Below are 20,567 nucleotides of genomic sequence, written 5' to 3'. Positions count from 1 at the left end.
GCAACTCCTAGGAGAACCAAGCAGTAAGACAAGATGTTAGCATAGATAAGACAAGGCAAGCATGGGAGTTTCCCCACCTCCCTGCAAGGCAAAAGCCGGCATACCAAAGCTTAGCATCAACTGGTTAGATGGGATTGTCCTTAAGCACTAAAACCTAAGATATACAAAAGCAGACAAGGAAAGAAGAGGCCTAACACCTGCCCCAACACAGAGACAGAGAATATCAGTAGGAAGAGGGCAAAAAGAAACAACGGGGGAGACTTAGAGGTGTTCACCACTAGGAGAAACACCAGAAGCAACTGAGAAATCAAGGACTCCTAGGGACTCTCCAAGGTGCTAAAAGGGAAGTGTTGACAGGTTTGCTGTAAATTAAGCAAGCCAGGGAATGCCTATGAGTAGTAAAAGGACTGAATAACAGACTTGGGGAAGCAGACTATCAACATCTGTTCACTGCTCTGAGGAAAAGAAGGTCCAGTAATAGTATAGCTCCCATATTGCAGCTGACAGAGTTGAAAGTGGCTTTCCTGAATGGTCAGCACTAGATGCTGTCCACAGCTTTTATAGGACATGGTTTCCAGATTTGGCAGATGTTTTAATTCTCTCGGCACTGGGATTTTACTCCAGTCATTTATTCTCTTCAGTCTCATCTCAGTAGTTCCCACCAGAGACTTTTTTTTTTTTTTTTTTTTTTTTTTACCAGCTGCTTCCTCCACGTTAATTCAGACTCAGTGATATATCCACACAGTGCTAGCCAGCTACAAGTCATCTTCTGAACAGGAAAAATGGGTCCTGATTTTATTCTTAAGCCATTATCACCCTTTCAGTTACATTGGTGTGGTCATGGGTATGAGACGAGAATAAAGGAGGTACACTACCACTCCAGAAACAATTTTGCTTCTTTCCCATATTGCTGTAGGCCTAAAGAGTTTGCTGTATGGGGAAAGAGGAGTTTGTTTATTTTGTTCAGTAAACAAAAAGTGGAAGTCGGTTTGGTCAAATGACAACCAAAAAAAAAAAAGACAATGCATTTTTTTTCATTAATTTTTCCCTTCAGATATTAATATTATGATAGTAACATATATATATATATCACAGTGATTACCTACACAGATAGTATTAACACATTCAAGAAACAGTTTCAGTAAAAAACCTGTTGTGTAGAATACTATTGAGCTAATGCTTGGCTAGTGAGTACCTGCAATTATAGGTGGTAGTTGTGTAGCATGAGGGAATCTGCCAAGTTCTTTCTTTCAGAAGTGATTAAATCTCTCCTTTTCTGGCATTGCTTGCCAGATACCCCAATACATGCAGCTCTCTAGAGTTAGTGTTTCTGTGTTTCAAAATTTTGCAGGAAAGACAGAAGAGGAAAAACTTTTTGCTTCGAGCAGATTCTCTCTCTCTACCTGGCTTTCCTTCTAACTTAAGAAAGAGAAAGGAAAAGAAAAACAATTTGTACTGTCCAATATACAGCAACTTCAGATCTAGAGATGTGCTACAAATTCCCAATGGCTGGGTTCAGGCAGGCCATAAATAAAACTGCAGAGCCAACTTGAGATGCTCTTGGGTGTAACTTACAGTGAAAAACTCTGGCGCGGCATGCTGAGAGCATGGCTCAGCCATTCATTTTGTAACAATAGAACTATTCTTCTGTCTGCACAAGGAAAACAAATCTCCTGTTGTTAGGAATCAAAGACAAGTCCTTCAGACTCTAGGAGACATATTTAACAATGACTAAGTGTATTACTTCATAAGCATTCACTCTTTAAGACTTTCTATCCCCCTCTCATTATATAGTACTTCTGTAAATGATTGTAGTGTATCCCAAAAAGCAAGTTTATTGACCTCCACCTGCAACAAAAGTGCTTTAAAAAGGCTTGATGTGCAACAAAGTATGCAAAATTGATCCCTTAAGTGTTTGTGAGGAATGTGATTTGAAGCCTCATGCTTGTTCAGAGGGGGTTCAGGATCTCTGAAAAAATCCTGGCAAGAGACATGAAAAAGGCTTTTTGAATTGTCTTTGCAATTCATGGCTTATGTACTCACTACGTGTCAGGGTGGTGATTGGCAGCAAAGAGAAGTAACAGAAGTAAACTTGCTTTTTCCACTGAATTCTCCTTAGTTTTCTCAAGTATTTGAGATTTGGAAGAAACTCACTGGACAAGAAATCCCACTTCAGTGTAGTTTCAGCACTGTTTTACAGAATTTTAGGAATCATTTTTTTGACAAAAAGTATGCAGATCATGGTTGCCACCAATGTCTGGAACATTTCTGCTGCCTTCCACCAACTCCATAGGCACCGACCCCAAAGTTATGATGATATAATCTAAAGCAAAATGTGGCCCAGTAGTAAAAGTTCCTGTTCCCAAAGTCAATGGTCAATCCATTGTCCAGTGGCTCTTAGTGAAATGACAAATAAACAAACATGATCACTTTTAATTCAGTGTCTGCTAGGTTCAGCCTTATCATCCCCATGGCCTGATGTTCAAGGATGAAGCCTCATTAATATATCCACTTAGTTTGCAGTATAGAAAAATGTACTTTACATAAAGAAAAGCAGAGTCTATCCACCTTTCTGATAGACCAGTAGCTGTTATTTGGAAACGACAGTAATAAATATGACTTTACTCCCATTTACAGACTAGCAGAGCTATCAAACACACAGCTAGTACAATGGTAGTGCTATAGCAGTTGAACGTCCAGGCTACGGGTTAACAGGCAGCTGGGTAGCTAGATCCATCACAGTCTATTCTAATCTGAAATTATTAATCTCAAACAAATGGAGATTTACTGGTTTCATATTTGTGTAATTCCACTAAATGAATGATATGGTGATACAAGGAGAACAGAATCAAATAAAAGGGTGTCAACTTCCAAGCAAGAAATTGGCTTTCGAATTACAACAGTTGAGACTTCACCATTAAGACAATGTACCTATGCTTCCAGAAGCCACTTATACTATGTAGGGTCAGTTGGATTCAGGTGCAGATAAAAAAAACTACAGACACACATACAAATACTAATCTTATTTACATATATTGCTTCAGATATTTTTGGCAGTGTTTCATATTCCCATGAAACACACTGCAGTTTGAATTCAGTTTCTAAGTTCTCCAGCTTCAAATACTGCATTTTAATTCTACTTAATGAATTAGATATGCTTTAGAGCTATAATAAACTTTTCTTGTGAAGATATTTCTGGAGCATTGAGTCACATTGCTTAGTGAGAATAAATACTGCAATAATATATTTACATAAATAATTTAAAATCCAAGAGCACAGTAGGTAATAAAAATATATTGCCATGATAAACCACGAAACCAAGGAACAACGTTGCTTTAATTACAAATTACAAATACACTGCAGTAAACAACTTATTTACACATAGTTAAAAGTCTAACTATTGAATATCCTGGACTTGTTGAATCCAAAAAAGAAAAAAGTACTGAAACCAATCTCTTCACACAGACAAAATATTGAGGACTGTAATGGTGTTTAATTAAGATCTACTGTTAATAATGGATTTCAGAGAGTGAGGCTCTTCTTTTAATTTCCCAAGGTAGAAAATGTTATTAAATGTGGCCTTTAACTTCTCATTGACATGTACACTTGAAACTTCTGATTAAAATTTCAGAGGTTGGGAAGAAGCACCCAAAATTAAACTCTTAAATCTGGCACAAAAATAACAATGATCCCTGATTAAGAAATCAAATTTCAGAAACTTCATTACTGTTCTATTAATAAATTGTTGGGTTATAATTAAAATGCGGCCTGCTGGATTTCTTTAATTTTTTTAATTCTAAAAAAGTTGGAAACTGTAGAGGGAATTAAATGCTTAAAAAAAAATAGGTTAATGAATCTAAGAAACATGATCCAACTTGAACAGGTTCCTTTTCTTTCTGGGAGTGATCACAGTGGAACAAACATTACGTTCCACCCGAAGGTATGCGTTCAGGAAAAAACACTGGTTCTGTCTGCTCCTTCTTTTCTACAACATCCGTACTCCCAGGCTGACTATACTCATTGCAGGCTTTTCATAGGAAATCACAGATCTGGGTATAGTTGTGAAAGTCAGCGTTAACCTAATTTTAAACAGGTATAGTTTAGAGTAAGATTGATGCTTACATTATTTAGCTGGTCAACATGAGCATGTGGTTCTTGTTTCTAGGATGATGTTTCTACCTCTGCCTTGAGTTTCTTTGAAATGTTAACGTCAGTAGATCAGAGAAGAGCTGACACCATGAAAGTTCACTGCTAATCATGTGCAGACAAATAGCTAGAGCTCAAGGTACGCGTTTTTGAGTCTTACAAATACTTGGAGTCATATTTTTTTCAGTGTAATACATTTTTGCGAGCTTGTTTGAGCTTTTAAATGAAATTCTTTCTCAGTCTGCAAAAACACTTCAAGCTGAAGAATAAGAAAGAAAATTGCTTCAAAAGTACAGCTGTCTTCAGGAATTTTTACAAAGTAAGCCACGTTTTTCAAAGAGATAAGTAATTTGAATCTGATTCAGATATGCAGTGTTCAAAGAATAAATTCAATCTAGATGTGGACAATGGCACAAATGGTTTCTATACAGTATTCATGGTTCTTGAAATGCATTTATGATGCTATATCTAGTAGAGTAACTAAATTTCCTGATTATAAAAAATCATCAGCCCCCCTACAAGTTTTATATAGAAAACTTACTAAAAATATCCCTGCAGTTAGACATATCTCAGTTGTTATAGGTTGAAAACAGAAAAAAGTAACATTACTAATTCTCTGCTGTTCTTTTGTTTGTATCTGTCTGTACATTTTGAACAGATATATACTTTGTTGGGGCTGATACACGTTGTTAACACAGCACACACAATACAAACCTGGTATTCATTGCTTCTTGCAGACACAAAACGTTGCTTGCTCGTGGTCATCGATATTTAGTGTAATGTCTCGTTTAAAAGTCTGTATTGTGCCTGCTTGGCCTTTATTTTACCAGTATAATCCTAGTAAGGACTCTGATGATATAATTTGTAGCAGCATAGTCTGAGAACCATGTAGTTTGGTATGCATTCTCTATAAAAGGCCTGGACCTAGGCCCAAACTCTAAACACACACCTGCCTGTAGGAACTTACAAGAAAACATTTCTGCCAGACCCAAACTAGTGAGTAGCTTTGGCATTTATACATGCAATTTTACGCTATCCTTAATTGCTGTTCTCATTTACTACAGTCTTCCTTTTTTACTGCTAGTAGCTATGTGTTTCAATAATACCTGTCAGTGTTAAAAGCATCTTTTAAAAATGCTATTTTATGCTTTCCTGTTATTTTAGCAAAAGAAGGACATACAGGTAGTCAGTTAGCCTTTCCTGAATCATTCCGCGATTTCCCAGATTTCCATTACACTTGCATTATTTTCTTCCAGTTTATAGATTATGAGATAGTTATAGTCAAGATTTGAGAGTTCTTTTGCAGCCAGTTGTGAGATGTGGTGGGCTGCAAAAAGTGTTTGTTACTTAGCTGGTTGCACACAATACTTAAAGCTAACTTCAAGTTTTCACTGACTCGTTGGTATGTCCTATAATTTCAGTGCCAATGTAGTTAGGAGAAATTCAGCAAAATCAGTAGGTCAAGGGGAAAAATTCAGATAATAGTTTCTGGATTGTTGGTTTTGATAACAAAATCCTTATATCTTCTTGGCTTTTCTCTTTTAGCATCACAAAACCAACTGTTGCAATAATTAATATAACTTTTCTTATCTCCCATGAAAATACATAAAGTTAGGGAGAACTTCAATAATTATGTTTTTTCAACTCAGTCCCAATCCCAAAGGGAATAAATATCTTTTCCCTACACAAACCAGGTTCTGAGTAATGCTGCTGAGGGTCATATTGCTGTATCTGACAAGCAATAGAAATTCCATAGTTTTTCCATCCATAGACAAATCTGTGTGACCACGGTGAATGAAATAAAGAATCCTTGGAGCAAAAAGTAAAATTAAGAACAAAAATGCATTCTGTGAATAAATAAATTTAGAAAACAAGGGGAATGACATATGCTAAGAATCATCCTTCAGGTAAACTGATATTTCAATGGCAGAACTCAAAGGTGTTTTTGATAGAGAAAAACTGAACTATTCATACTCTGTTAACTAGGTATTTTTAAGGTGATGCAGAGAATTGAAACTTTTAATTGTCTGCCTTGCCTTTTTCCTCCTTCCTTGGAGATGAGCACACTCACCTGCTTAAATTCACCTTCTCATCATTTGAATCCAAGGCTGTCAGTGAGGTCCTTTGCAATGGCATGCTTACTAACGTTTGTTACTGACAGAGAACACCTTCAAGATCAGTAGCTTTCTTTTTTTGTAGAACAGTACATATACCAGACCTTTTTTAAGAAGTGCACAATCACTGCTAAATAATCCTGTGATAGTAGAGAAATCTGCCTCCATGGTATAAATTGACTGTGCACATTGTTCAGGTAAAGCTTTGAAGTCATGCTCACAAGGATGTTTATGCCCCTTTATATACATTGATATCTAGGGGAAATTAGACTCACAAGTAAAAACAAAAAATTAAACACAGATGTAGCTTTTATTTTTAGTGCCTAACCTGCAATTCTCAAATTCTGAGAAAAGCTGTCTGGAAAGTCAATTTAATATTAGAGAAGAAAGCAGTTTTTCTTTCATTTTTCAACAAATCTAAAAACAAAAGACCAGGCCAGATGGATCAAAATATAAGGTGATGGCACCACTTAATACCTAGGTTTGCTCCTTGCAACATGGCACATGTGTGGGATTACATTATCATAGCACAGAAATAATAATTTACCTTCATCTATCTGGGCAAGGCCAAGTCTTAGCTTACTATAGCTTCAGTGTTTCACTGGGAAATATTTTCTCAGCCCTTGAATGTAGATGTACAGTCATTATTTCACTGAGGGACATTATAAATGATCATAAACTAACTTAATCCATATGTAAAACATTAATTATTTCCATACACATTTTCAATTTTTACATGTTTTCTCTGGCTCTCATGAAGGAAGAGGAATAAACAAGCTGGTTAAAAGTCATTTTGAAACACTATGCAAAGCTATGTCTATTGCTCGTGACACTCGTTTGTTCTACTGTAATCTCATAGCCTGGAAAACTATTGCCCCCTGTTTAATGCAGTTCTTTGTTTTCATCATACTGAACTTCTTCATTGTAGGAAAAAAAAATGCCACTTATTACGTAAAGCCTAAACATCTTCAATTTAATTCTCTACTGGCAGGCAAATTCTCAGGCACAAAAGACATACTCACTTTCTGATGGATGAAAATTAGAGGGTACTGCACTCACCTGATAGTCTGATGTTGCAAAGTATCTGGATCAGTGGCATTTACCGTTAACACTACGCTGCCAATAGGGATGTTTTCTTGTTTTGTCACTGTCATTGGGTTTGGGTGGAAAACTGGGCCTTCATTCACATCCTCAACAGTGATCTGAACTGTTGCCGTGGAACTGGGGCCATAGGCTATGTCTGGAATCAGCGGGTCCTCATTTTCTACTTTGATCAGCAACGTGTGAAATGCCGAAATCTCATAGTCTAAAGGCTGTAAAACATATAATAAAATCAGAGTGCGAGATGCAAAGACAGTACTTAACATTTTTTTCTTGTACCCCACTGCAAACTTGCAGAAGACAGAATTAGCCAGAAAGGGACAACAGCATTCATCGCATCTGATAACTTGGTCAGAGTTTAGCATTAGCCATAATGGTAGTTATAAAGAGCACTGAACATAACAGACTTAATGAAAGATGGAGACGTCCCTCTATCCAAGAGCATGCACTTTTTTGCCATACGTCATAGATATAATGTAATTCTCATATATACATGTTTATTTATGATGTCATATGCATTTAGCAAACAAATCAGAGTCATACTTAGTAGCTACTTATGATAAGTAAGATAAGGCTATTTTCTCAACTCCTACCTTGAAATCAAAAGCACCACCATGGAAAAACATTCCATTTGTCTTTAGAATTGAAAATACCTCTTCTGAAGTCAAACAGAGAAAATTCTGGTACAGGCAGCAACCAGGACTATTTTCTTTTTTTTTTTTTAAGTGTGGGATATAGGATTATCTTCATACAAAGACAGGTAATAATTTTTTTTCATGAGACTTTAGAAATGTGGGACCAAAGGCAGCTCTCCAGTTCAGTCTGAAGCCACATCCCTTACTTCCCTGGTATTTGCATCTGTGTTCTCGGAGAACACAATGTGGCCCTTGAATTCTAATTGTACCCTCAGTCACAAACAAACAGTGTAGTAGTCTCACTACTAATTGTGATGCTTACTGCAAAACTAGCTGTTATTTAAGCACAACGGCAATATAGTTAGCAACAGGCAGGTCCTTATGACTAAAGGTTACTGTGACAGAAGAGGGGGTTATACATATTGTTTGGACAAGGACTGGTAGCCAACTATATATTTTTGAGTAACATCCTCACTGTGCCTTCTCTTGTGCAGTAAATCCAGTGGGTGGACCTTAGAGTAATAATACAGTACAACAGCAAATTGTTCTTACTTTGACAACAGAGAGCATTCCCTCATTAGTCTGGGGATTGGTATGGATTTCAAAACTCTGCCCTGGATTTCCATTAATAATGGTGTAGACAGCTCTCCATGCTCCAGTTGCTGGGTCATCTCGGTCACCAACGGTTAAGTTTACTATTACACCTGTGACTCCCTCCTTTACTGTGGCTTGAAACTAGAAAAAAAACATAGACGAATTTGTTACTATTCTCAATTAATGACCACATACACACACATGAAATATCCAAGCTAGCGTTAATTATTTACCACAACAGGAGAAAGATGTAATCCTTGACTGAAACTGAATGCTATAGGATTTAAATCATGCATTCTCACTCATGAAATATAAGGTAGCACATTACAGCTGCTCTCCATTAAATAGATGGCAGATAAGCAGCAAGGTGATAGGAATCAAGCTTTGGAAGATTCTGATCACAAGAAGACAGCTCATCTTGTATTACTGGAAAAGTGAATCCTGAAAATATATAGTGTTGCACAGCCGCATATGCTATCAGAAAGGGAACTATACTTATAGCTAAGCAGAAGAGAAAGCTGACTAATATCACCCATTCTTGCCCTTGAATGTACTATTATTTACAAATAATCCAGTTTTGCATTTCAGACTATTATTTTCATAAATTACCCCACCCTTATTAATTTTTTACTACACTTTTATCAATATATAAAACATTTTTCACAAAAAGTGCTCCCATACTGTTTTTTGGAGGGGTTCCTCTAAGACACTAAAAAATAATTGGACCTCATGTTACCACTTTGTCTGCATAACTATAAGTCAGTGTTACTTTCTTTTTTCAGTGGAAGAAGTTTTTATGACCTTGTGAAGTTTGTTACACTGCCGTACTATTCAGCTAGCCAAGCCCTATGAGAAAATTCTCTCTAATTTACTATCCAGACAATCAGTGTATAACATCATTCTTATTTATGTAGGAAAAACATTAAGCAAATCATTGGAAAAGCTTGTAAGGGTCAGACTTAATAATACTCCTCACCCTTCAAGTACTTGAGGCTGACGTGCTAAAAGCACTGTATATAAGAGTGATAAGATAATACCTGCTTTATAGGTGGATAAACCAGAATGATAACATACCTAATCCTGAGAAGTGCTGAACATCAGCAGTACCATTATAGATCATTAGGAAATCTTAGCATTTCTAGGGATTAAGCCTTCAAAAGTCCAAAATTACAAACTTTAATGACACAAATATGCTTTGCTGTACATGTACTGCTTAAAAGCTTCATCGCTGGTGACATTATATCACTCAAGGGAAAAAATCACCCAAGTGGCTTCAAGACATGAATAGACTACATGTCTTTTGTTCTGTCTTGTAGACCACATGAAGTCATAACACTACAGCAGACTTTGAGAGAATACTGAATCCAGAAAATGGCATTTTATTAATATACAGATTTCACAATCTGGACAAATAGTAGGTAAAATGGATTTCCTCATAGTAAAATACAGAGGAGACGACTACGTCTTTTCCTGTGTTATCTTTTTTTTTCATTTCTTCCAATAGATTTGACTTATGTTTTCAACCCCTTTTTCAATTTAGCTGTATAATTTGAGTGTATGCATTCAGTTCAAGCTTTCCAGCCTCAAACTTGATTTTATAAAAGGATGACATTAATGATTGGCTATTTCTATCTTCTTTGGTATGTTTAACAAAGAATGTAAAGATTCTTTTGATTTTGATAGTTAATATGTAACAGGTTGTCATTGAGCTTTGTTTCAGACAGATCATTAAGCTCATTTGCAGTTTAATTAACTCTAAATGATAATATAACAATATTTTTGCTTGCTTTGAAATCAAAAGAAAAGCTCTATTAAGAATCTTGGAAATAACAGAGAAATGATTACCAAGATTGTATTCCTTCCTGCTCAGCAAAATGCTGTCACTGGAAAGCACACTTGGACACCTCTTACTCTGAAAGTAAGAGATTAGCCCAATGGATATTTCTGTATTATTTCATATTGTCTCAGCTTGAGCATGTATAAAATGAGACATCAGAACCATAAGGGCCAGAATTTTTCCCAACAAGTGTTCAGTACCAAAAAATTCCTATGTAGCTATGTAAAAAGGTGACTAGACTTCAAAGAACCTAATCCTAAAAATCTAACCGTTAGATTTGACTGGGCGTCTGCTTCTAATTCATATTGATCCTTCTGAAAAATCTTTTCCTTAATCCACTACTCTTATTCAATTAAGTGTTCAATACTCCCTGGATCACCTTGGGAACAGTAAAACCTGTTAGGGTAAAATATTTAAAGATCTGTCTATTTTATTTAGATACATGATTGTGAAGCCAGTGAGAGAAATTTATTTTGCTTACCCCACCAGTGCCAGACTATGATGGAAAAGGTTGCCATGATATGCCAGCTAGTTCAAAAAATACTGAATGTCAGTTTAAGGATATCTAATTCAAGGATATCTCAGCTGGGCTTGGCTTTCTTCTGTGTTCCTATTTTCTCCTTATTTAGGAAGGGCTCTCAGTAGCTTCAATTGTAGTGAGTTAGTAGTGCAGAAAGGGCTCATAGACTTGCTGGGGGCATAAAACTGCAGAGCTTCTGACACCTGCAGATCAAGGAAATGACAACATCTACAGGCAAAGGCTGTGCCAAGCCAAATAATTCCAAGCGTAATTGTACACTCACCCTTAGCATTCTTTGCATTTTAGAAATGACCGTATAAACACAGAGGGTATTTGAAGCTGTCTGGAACATTAGACTAAAATCTGTTCAAGATGGATGAAAAAGCAGAGTGATCAAATCACAGAAGTTGTCACATGGGTCTACTCTAAATTTATAATGCGAAAAGTGAATAAATCACAGATTTGTGATTGCAAAAGGCAAGTATCTACTGTGAAATAGAGAAGCCTAGAAAAATATAGTGTATATTAGCTAGAAGGTGAACTCTTTTGCCTGTTCAGTCACCTTTATATAAAGAATAGACTTCCTAGTATTTAGAAAAATCTGTTATATTTATCCTGGGTCCCTTTCAAAAACAAAAGTAAAGAAGGGAATTTAAAAACTATGAAAGGACAAAAATAGGAATTAGATTTGCAAATAGAGAAAAGATAACCACAGGTTCATCATATTTCAAAATGAAAGGTTTACATTCTCAAAGCACGGTGCTTAACTGGGAGAGTCTGATCCAGTGCTCTAAAATAAAACCCCATAGTGGCTAACACAAATAATTGGATCACAAGTTAATTGATTTTACTCTTTTTAAATATCTGCATATCCCCCAAGCACCACTGTAAATTAAGAATAAAATAGATGAGTTCAGTACTTTATTTAAACTGCTATCATCTGGACCCCTATTAAAAATAATAACTTAGAAGGCAAATACCCTGGGCCAGAGCTGCATTTGGCTGGAAGGAGCTATGTTCATCTACTACAACTAAGCATTTGAATATGTAAGGTTAACTTCTTCTGTGCAGTGTATGTCATATTATCATTTATTGTGCTTATCATGCGCACAGCCTAGAAATTCTAGTAATTCTGTCATATTTAGAGTTTTATAAACATAGGGAAAAAAAGACCTGATTCCCCTTTTTCTGCACCCAAAAGCTTATGAAAAAATACAGAAAGACAGACAACAGACTGATAGCAACTTAAAAGGAAACAATGAGTGAATAGCAGCCTTCAGTCTACGCTTAATCATCAGGTTTTTTGTAGACAAATGAGACTTTTAACAGGGAACTGAAAGACATCAAGGAAATACAGTGATGGATGTAGATGAAGAGTTCCTCCAAGAGTGTGAGGAAGCACAAATAGACCTGAAAATGTAATGAGTGAGTAATGTTTGCTGTCATGATGGACTGATGGGAAGTAGATATCGAGCACCGGACTTTCTTGTGAGAGATCACAAAGATGGTTCCACTAGGCATGGAGGTCCCCAAGAGTGAAAACAAGCAATTTATATTTCTTATAACAAAGTAGTCAGTAAAGGGATGGCAAGGAGATGAGTAACGTTCAAAACAACTGTGTTAGAATACAGCCTATATAACAGCACCAAGATAGTTCTGAGCAGAAGAGGTAATCTCAGTTCAGCAGTCAAACTCTACTCCTCCCTTCCCTGGATCTTGCAAGCCTGCTCCAAACTGTGTGCAAAGCTTGAGAAGATAAAATGAAAAATTATGGTGCCAAGCTGACAGGAATTTTATCTTACTGAGTATAGGAAATTCAAGATGGCAGGTATCTACTGAGAATAATTAGACCTGCATCAAAGGCTAGCTAAAGGGAGGAGTCAAGTGGGGAAACAAACAAACTGAACCACAGCTTAATTTCAGTAGCTGTTTCCTGGCAGAGCCAGGATATAATATAACACTGAGCCAAATCCTCCTCCACACTGAGCTCTATGGCGAACTGGTGGGACAGCAAAATGGCTCCACAAGGTCTCAGGAAAAAACAGTCTTGTCAGATGTCCACCATGGGGCAGAGACATGAAAAGATCACTTTGTAAAATTTTCTAACCTGAGAATTCAGGCACTAACCCCATCTCAGCCTCAATCAAAACTGGAAATATAAAACACAGATACCTACCCTGTATGAAAATTGGATTCTTATCTGACAGCCTTATTTAAAGCTTCTGTAGTAAGTGAGGTTTTATTTACTGGCTTCTCGGAGCACAGAGGAACAAATGAACTTAACTGCATCACAATCACCTGAACGTCTACTGTCCAGCAACAGCATGAGCATGCGCCGTAATAACATTAACACCTTCATGAAGTCACCGAAAAATGGTCTCAGAGTGGGGTACCAATATACCCAAATTAAAGAGCTGCCACAAGCAGCAAACACAATGCAAGATAAACGTGTCTGGGATTGGTGATTGCTACCCCATGGCTCATTAAGATTCTGCATGCTGTGATTCTCAGTCAAGAACAAACAAATTAAAACTGCACGTCAGTTTGCATTTATCAGGGCGACATTCCAGTTGAAGGTATTCTGCGCTACTATCATGTGTTTGTTTCCCCATCTATGTATCATAAAGGATGAGAAATAATGGATATATTAATTCACATGTCTCCATTAGAAATTCCCCAGGGAAATTGTATTATTGTATTTGTTCTCCTCCACTGAAGTCCACTGCTTTTGCAGACATATTTTTTCTATCTACTTTCTCGAAAATATTAAGACAAGCTTATACAATCTCTTGCAATCTGCTTGCTCTTTGTCTGTGTCTTTTACTTTGCACACTGTCATTCAGTATGTGCGCACCTGAGTGGCCAAAATTTATTTGTTAAGGAAACAATGTATTTTCCATAGCTCTGTATCTGGAATATCTCCAAGGACAAACGGATTTCCAGAGTGATCACAAAGGTTTGCATTCTCAAGCAATCAGGAATGAGAATCTCATAAATGTTAGTAATGGACATTTCTTGTGGAATTCACTGGGACAGAAAGCCCAGCTTGCCGGCTAACAATAAACCAAGTAACCTGGCGCTCGGAGCTCATCAGACTTCACAAACTAGGCAGGTGAAATACTAGTAGGAAATATTTAGCATAGTGTTTGTGCATCGAACAAAATTATGCTGATGATTCTTCAGTCACCTTTCATCTCAGCACAATGACCAAACGCGCTGGCCTGCTATCGGGGGGCCCTGGCGGGCTGGAAAACAGAGGACCTGACCAACTGCAGTTTATACTGAACTGTCCACATGAGCAACTTAATTGCAAATTCTGGGGTAAGGGCAATTTGTAACTTGGTATGACATTCTTCCTAAACTCTTCTACACATTTTGAAGGTATTTTCCCTCTTAAAACTGTGCGTAGCCTTTACTATATAGACACAAATAGCTGCTGTATTTCACTACAGAGATAGCTGTATTAATGTAATGGATTAAGTTGATGTAAGCTGTACACGAAGCAACATATGGAGCACTTTGGAAGCCATTTAGATGAAAGACACTATGTAAATATAAAGCATTATCGTAGTATGACAGGGATTTGACAATGTAAGCTAGATGCAAAACACAAATTAAAACTATGAGTCACCTAAACGGTCTTTAGTAATTGTCATTGTCTTACTGCCATAATGCTGGCTCATAGGCACTATTTTATTTCTTAACTTAAAGTGTTTCAGATTATTCTATATTTTTTCGAAGCACATAATATTCTTCCATCTCCCTAGTGAAATTACAGAAAGAATTCAATTGTAGCTTAGAAAATTTTTTCCTGAATATATGAAATTGACCATAATAATTTTGGACGCACTTTCACTTTTTACTTTTGAATGAATTTCACAGGCTATGTATTGTAAATACCTTGCGTTCTTTCAAGGCACACATCACTTACTTTACAAAATAAAAGTGCTGCTCAATAATGAAAGACTGAATGAATATTTTTGTCCACTATATGCTGCAGCCTGCAACAACAGCAACCAATCCAAAAGATTAATTAGCTAAATGGGAGGCCAAAGATTAAATTCTCCTCTCTGTAACATGGCTACAACTTCTGCAGGCTCTATAAATTTGTGCCTTTTCATTGAAAAACACAAAGATGCTTAATATCACTGGTATTAATCACGAATGATCAAAAAAAGGCAAGGAGAGTTTCAACATGACTTCATCTTGTTTTGCTGCTCATCAGTCTGCTTGGAAAAGTACTGCTGAGGAGTATAGTAATGCAACAAACAAAGAAACAAGAAAGTATTCATCAGGCTGTTTCCCCATGCTCCAGGTACAAGTCCCTCTGTGAGCAGTTTTCCATTGTGAAGATGCCAAGCTATCTCTGGGATTCAGTGGGACCACTTCAAGAACTCTTTAGGTATTAGGATTCATGACTGAGTAGGGCAGGGACAGAATGCAAAAATAACAGGGTAAAATGGATGGATGGATAACTGCTGGGTGCCGCAAGAGTTGCCTGTAAAGCTGCCAGAGTGGCAATGCAAAGAGTCCTCATATCACTCTTGCAGACATCATAAATCTTAGAAAACTTTGGCAGATGTACAGAGTAATAGCCTCATAAGATTCACAAATGAATTTAAAGAACTTTCTTTTCTGCTTCTTTCCCACAGCAGTGCTGAAACCCCATTCAGAGCTGATGTTGTATTCCTATCCTCTTCTTTATGTGCTTGCAGAAGACTAAAAAGCCATTCAGGGACTGTAAATAAGTGACGGTGAAGGATACTTGAAAATAGCCACTTTTTCTGAATCGTTTCGAAGACTTTTGTTTACACTAGACTTTGACTCTTTCTCAGCCCAGCTCATGGCCTTACTGAGAGAAGGCAAAAAGATAATTCTAACATGTATTAATCATATGTTGAATGCCTGCTTCAAAGCCTGTTACCTCCAGGGTATACATCAAATGTTGGTGTTCTCTGAAGTTGTCTGAAGATTCAGAAGGAAGACAAATATCTCTTTTGGTTTTTTTTCAGAATATATAAATAATTTAGAAAGGATTCATTCTTTTTTTCACTTTTCTACCTATAAATGCAAGGTGCATTCAATTATTTCTAGAATAAATCAAGTACCCACAAATACAATGGACACTTCTAGAATGATGGTCATATCATAGAAAAACAAACACTCTTTCTCCAGGTGGAGAGAGGACTGCGAAAGGTCACTATAATATTTATTACACTTAAGGAACTTTTGAGAAAAACTCAAAGAAATAATGATGGTATTTTCTTATCTATCAAAAATTCCCCCCCCCCGGTAGAATAAACCTTATGTTTAAAACAACAGCATCATAGACAATGATGATCTGACGAAGCCTGAAAGAGCAAACTACACCTATTCACCTGTTACAGCATCAGCGTTGCCTAGGGACCAGGGAGATATCTGCTTTTCACATTTATGAGACCACTTGTGCTGTATTCAGCCAACCCAGCCACGTATTATTTCTTCCTCAGTGCACTTCCCATTAGGAGCAGCGTTAAGCCTATCTTCTTTCTAAGATGCTGGATGTCTTCTTTAAATAAAATGAACTTTAAATAGAATGGACTTAGCTAGATTTTTCTTTCTTTTTCATCCACTGCGTTTTAGGAGCAGAAAGGTTTTACAGGCTTTTTCCCCATCAATCCACACAGTTCTCACTTATGCTAATGATGGGCACGAGGGAAAGGGAGGAGGCCTTGTTAAATGCTCCTCTTTCTTTTTTAGCAGAGACTTTTTCATACCCAAACCAACTTTTCTGATGCTGAAGATTAACATCTGAACATATATGGCTGAGCTTACTGAGACTGCCTTACTAATAGAGAAAAGTGTGGAAGCCACCTACTTATATTACAAGGAATTTATCCTCCTTAACAGCAGGACAGATGAATTAACTCCTCTCTGAACATCAAAGTGGTAGATAAAAGGGGAATTTTATCACAAGAGAAAGATTGTTTTGATAGCACTGACTTCAACGTGCATACGCAGAGACCAGTCAATTTGCTAGAAAGTCTGGGAGATTTAGAGGAATGAAGGAAAAACTACGCTAGCGGCTTTAGTCTCCTCCCAGGTATAAATAAATGCAATGTGGCCTCTGTACTGATGGGGAGGGAGCTGGGCAGTGACAAGAGCTTCAATAGATGAAAGCTACTGATGATTTTTAAATTATTGTCCGGTTTACATTTAGGAAGTAGAGAAGGGCATTTTGTGACTTCTCTTTAGGAAGGTAACTTCCAGGATTTCTTTTCATACATGTATGAAAACTGTATTTTAGTGCTATAAAAAAGCAAACTAATGGAAGAAGTTAAAAAAAAGAATGCTTCATTCTAAATAGGTCAAAGAACAAAAATCTCCTAGATAAAATTCTAGAGAGATCTTGTTCATCTATACAACTACTACTACAGTTACAAATGAATGTTCTGCAAAATCCTAATTTCATTTTTTACTACATTTTTATCTTCTAACACAAATCTCTTACTCCCCTATTCTATTATTTGAGGACTTAGCAATAAATAAGATATTCCTGAATACTTTACCAAACATGCCCTTAGAATTGACATGAGCTATGACTGCGCACAGATTTAATGAAAAAATAAAATGCCAGGAAATCTATTCTGACAAGCAAGGGTTTACACATGTCTTGATGGGGAAAAAGTAAAAACAAAGCACCCTTTAAGATGATGCTCTTATTACTCAGAAAGTCATTACCTAAAATGGTGTAACCTGTCCTGGGAGTGATTTTTCTGTGTGTTTCTCCTGCCTTACATGAACACCAAACAGAAAATGCATCCACCGTTTTTTGAATGCACAGTCTAATTTAAGTGAATCCTGTAATGCTGTTGGCTGTTTTAAATATTTGGCCACACACATTTTGAATAGTCATCTCCAGTGACTCAACATCAATATTGACAACTTGAAGTTGAGCACAATTTTCTCAAAAAGCACCAATTCTAGATTTAAAGAACCTAAGTGATAAGCATATTATTAAATTCTTTGGCAATCAGCTTCAATGGTTATTTGTTCTCTATTTAAAATTATGATGATGATTACCTCTCAACTGTGTATAAATAAGGAGACAATAAATTAGTCTATGAAGCTCTTATATATAGAAACCAACTTCATAGTGACTGTCACAATGTTTTGGAACCCCGTTAGTTCAAGATCAGGTTTAAAACGTAGGTTAAATACAATTTGATTATTGAATAGTAGATGGAACTGAGTCACAATTTAGCAGTATTTCCAAATAAGATTGCACTGCCCAAGGAAATCACAGATTAACATGGGGCTTTTCAAATCCTTTATACACTTTTCAGAATGGCATGAAAACACTCTATTTTGGCACCTTAATACTGCAAGACTGAACCATACTCTTACCAGGTTAAGAAGCCAACATGTATTTGCAGAGAGGTGGAAATTACAATGTAAATGAGACTTTCTCAATGGCAGAATCTTTGGGCTCTTTGATAAAAAGCAGCATATGCATCCAAAGAGAAATCTTGCTTTTTCTGCCCTGAGAGGACATTGCTTCCAAAGAAGATAGTTATTCACTGTGCCAGTTTACAGCTGATCATGACCCACGCTGCCAACAACAGATGTTTTGACAGTGGTTAAGCTTCTTCACACGGTCTTTGGTGAGCAGTGCCTAGCAGCACCATTTGAAGCATTCAAAGCAACTTGTATCTCTAGAATATTTTAGCAATGAATGTCATCAATTCCCCAAACTTCTAGCATTTTAGGTTGTGCCAACTGATGGGGATGAGATGCCCTAGATTTACAAGCCCCTCCAGCCGAGAGCTATCTGAAGTTAGCCCAGTTTGAAAACTCTTTTTTGGAAGCGGATAAGAACTCTACAAGGTTTCACACTGTTCCAGTGGAGGCAGGAGGTACAGATGGAAGTTTACAGGCAGTATTATCTGCAGTGATACAGAACTTGTCTGAATTTTAAAAATGAAATCTCTAGCCGGCATTCTGTTTTCTGTGGAAAAATGGGTGGGGAACAGAGAATTTGGGCTGAATGATCCATATTTCAATCTATCTGAACACAATAAGTCTTCCAAGTCTGCCGACAAAGTGATGAATTAAGTCTATTGCACGTAGTTTCTTCTTCTGGATATACATTATTTTTTTCTCAAATTATCTAGCCTATATCCTGTTTGCACAACATTCATTGAACATATTACTACTATATCAAAAAGCTATGATACAAGAAGAATCATTCAGCGATCACAGACATAGGTGAACTTTCATGATTAATGGTCTCTTTCCTTTTCTGTTTTCCTCCCATAGCAGAAAAATCTTTATCATGTCTTGAACATCCAGGTAAGCACGCTGCTGTCATTACCCTGATAGGGAACAATGAGGTCCTGTGGTCTCCAGCCCTATTAGCACAGAAAAATTCTTTTCCCAAGGTCAAGAAGAAATAATAATATAAATGAATGCAACTTATTTGACTAATGACTATGGAGTGATCTGAGTTGCCCCATATAGCACTGTGATGGGAGGTTTCAAAAGGCAGTTTGAGAAGAGTTCACTTGCAGCTGGGGTGGCCTGCTTTGAAAGCACATGAGATTTAAGCATATATTGAGACATACAGTGCTGAACAGTGATTGAAGCATGGAGCAACAGATGTATGGTTTGGCATTGCACAGATGTGTAAAAGGTCAGGAAAAAAGCTAAATGGATTTATTGCTTTCTGCTTTAAGGATACCCATGGTCTCCATCTCCCACTGCCCAGCTCCTTTTGCCAATGCTCATTTCATCTTTTCTTGAAAGAAAAATATTTCTAATAAAGGAAAATGAAACGTTCCTTCTGTAAGTGCCCATTATGCGCTTATTTCCTGTCTAGAATGTCGCAGAGAGAACATTCAGAGCCCTTTCATTTTCTCACCTGTAATTTATGTTTTCCTAACCATACATTCACTGTACACACAGCCTTCTTGAACACAAACACCGTTGCAGCCTCAGCTGGATATGTTTTGCTGTAAATAGATAAGTATCCATTTGGTCCTTTTTATTTATAAGGAGAATAAAGAATGAACTCAGGATTTTTATGTATCCTGATACTGAATTCTCTCTAAGCTATTTGGAGAATGTGAATAACTACAAGTTTGATGGCAGTGCTCCTCAATTTATGTGACTGAGCACCAAGAATTAGGAGGGAGGTCAAGACAGGCCAAGGCATTACACTTGTGCTTTGGACAGAAAGATGTGCATGCTCACCATGAAGACTATATACAGTGAATCAAGCCTGTCAGACCTACCTTATATGGGCTGCAGAGATTACCTGAACATGAACAGCAAATGTGGCCTGTCCCAGTGGCACATCATGGTTATTGTGCCTGTGAAGACCATCACTGTAATATGTTGATGGAAGGCGAGAAGCATCGCACCTAGCACAAATGTACTCCATAGCCAGTCTGGGTAGGAGCAGAAAGTCCAATGCATCTATGCAGCAAGTAATCACTAGAGCTGACTCTTGCTGGGATGTTCAGAATTCATACAATTCCTTCATCCTGATCACAGCTAATGCTGTGGTATGCTTGGAAATCCTTGAGACTTAACTCCTCCAATGACAAGCAGACCAAATTTCTAATGCAAATAAAGGCAAT

The 20,567-nt window shown here is 37.1% G+C and overlaps 1 protein-coding gene across 2 annotated transcripts in view; it reads right to left on the bottom strand.

Moving 5' to 3' along the window:
- The window catches only part of CDH13 (cadherin 13), a 520,188-nt gene that overhangs the window by 57,677 nt on the left and 441,944 nt on the right, over positions 1–20,567 (bottom strand). For both annotated transcript variants that reach the window (XM_075510904.1, XM_075510905.1), the window contains exons 9-10: positions 8,549–8,731; positions 7,320–7,573 (exon numbers count right to left, since the gene is read on the bottom strand). In XM_075510904.1, the coding sequence (XP_075367019.1) occupies positions 7,320–7,573; positions 8,549–8,731 (437 nt within the window). The remainder of the gene's footprint in view (positions 1–7,319; positions 7,574–8,548; positions 8,732–20,567) is intronic.

This window comes from Mycteria americana, chromosome 8, assembly GCF_035582795.1.
Source record: "Mycteria americana isolate JAX WOST 10 ecotype Jacksonville Zoo and Gardens chromosome 8, USCA_MyAme_1.0, whole genome shotgun sequence".
Lineage (NCBI taxonomy): Eukaryota > Metazoa > Chordata > Aves > Ciconiiformes > Ciconiidae > Mycteria > Mycteria americana.
Note: the sequence above shows the minus strand (reverse complement) of the source record. Positions and strands in the feature narration are given on the sequence as shown.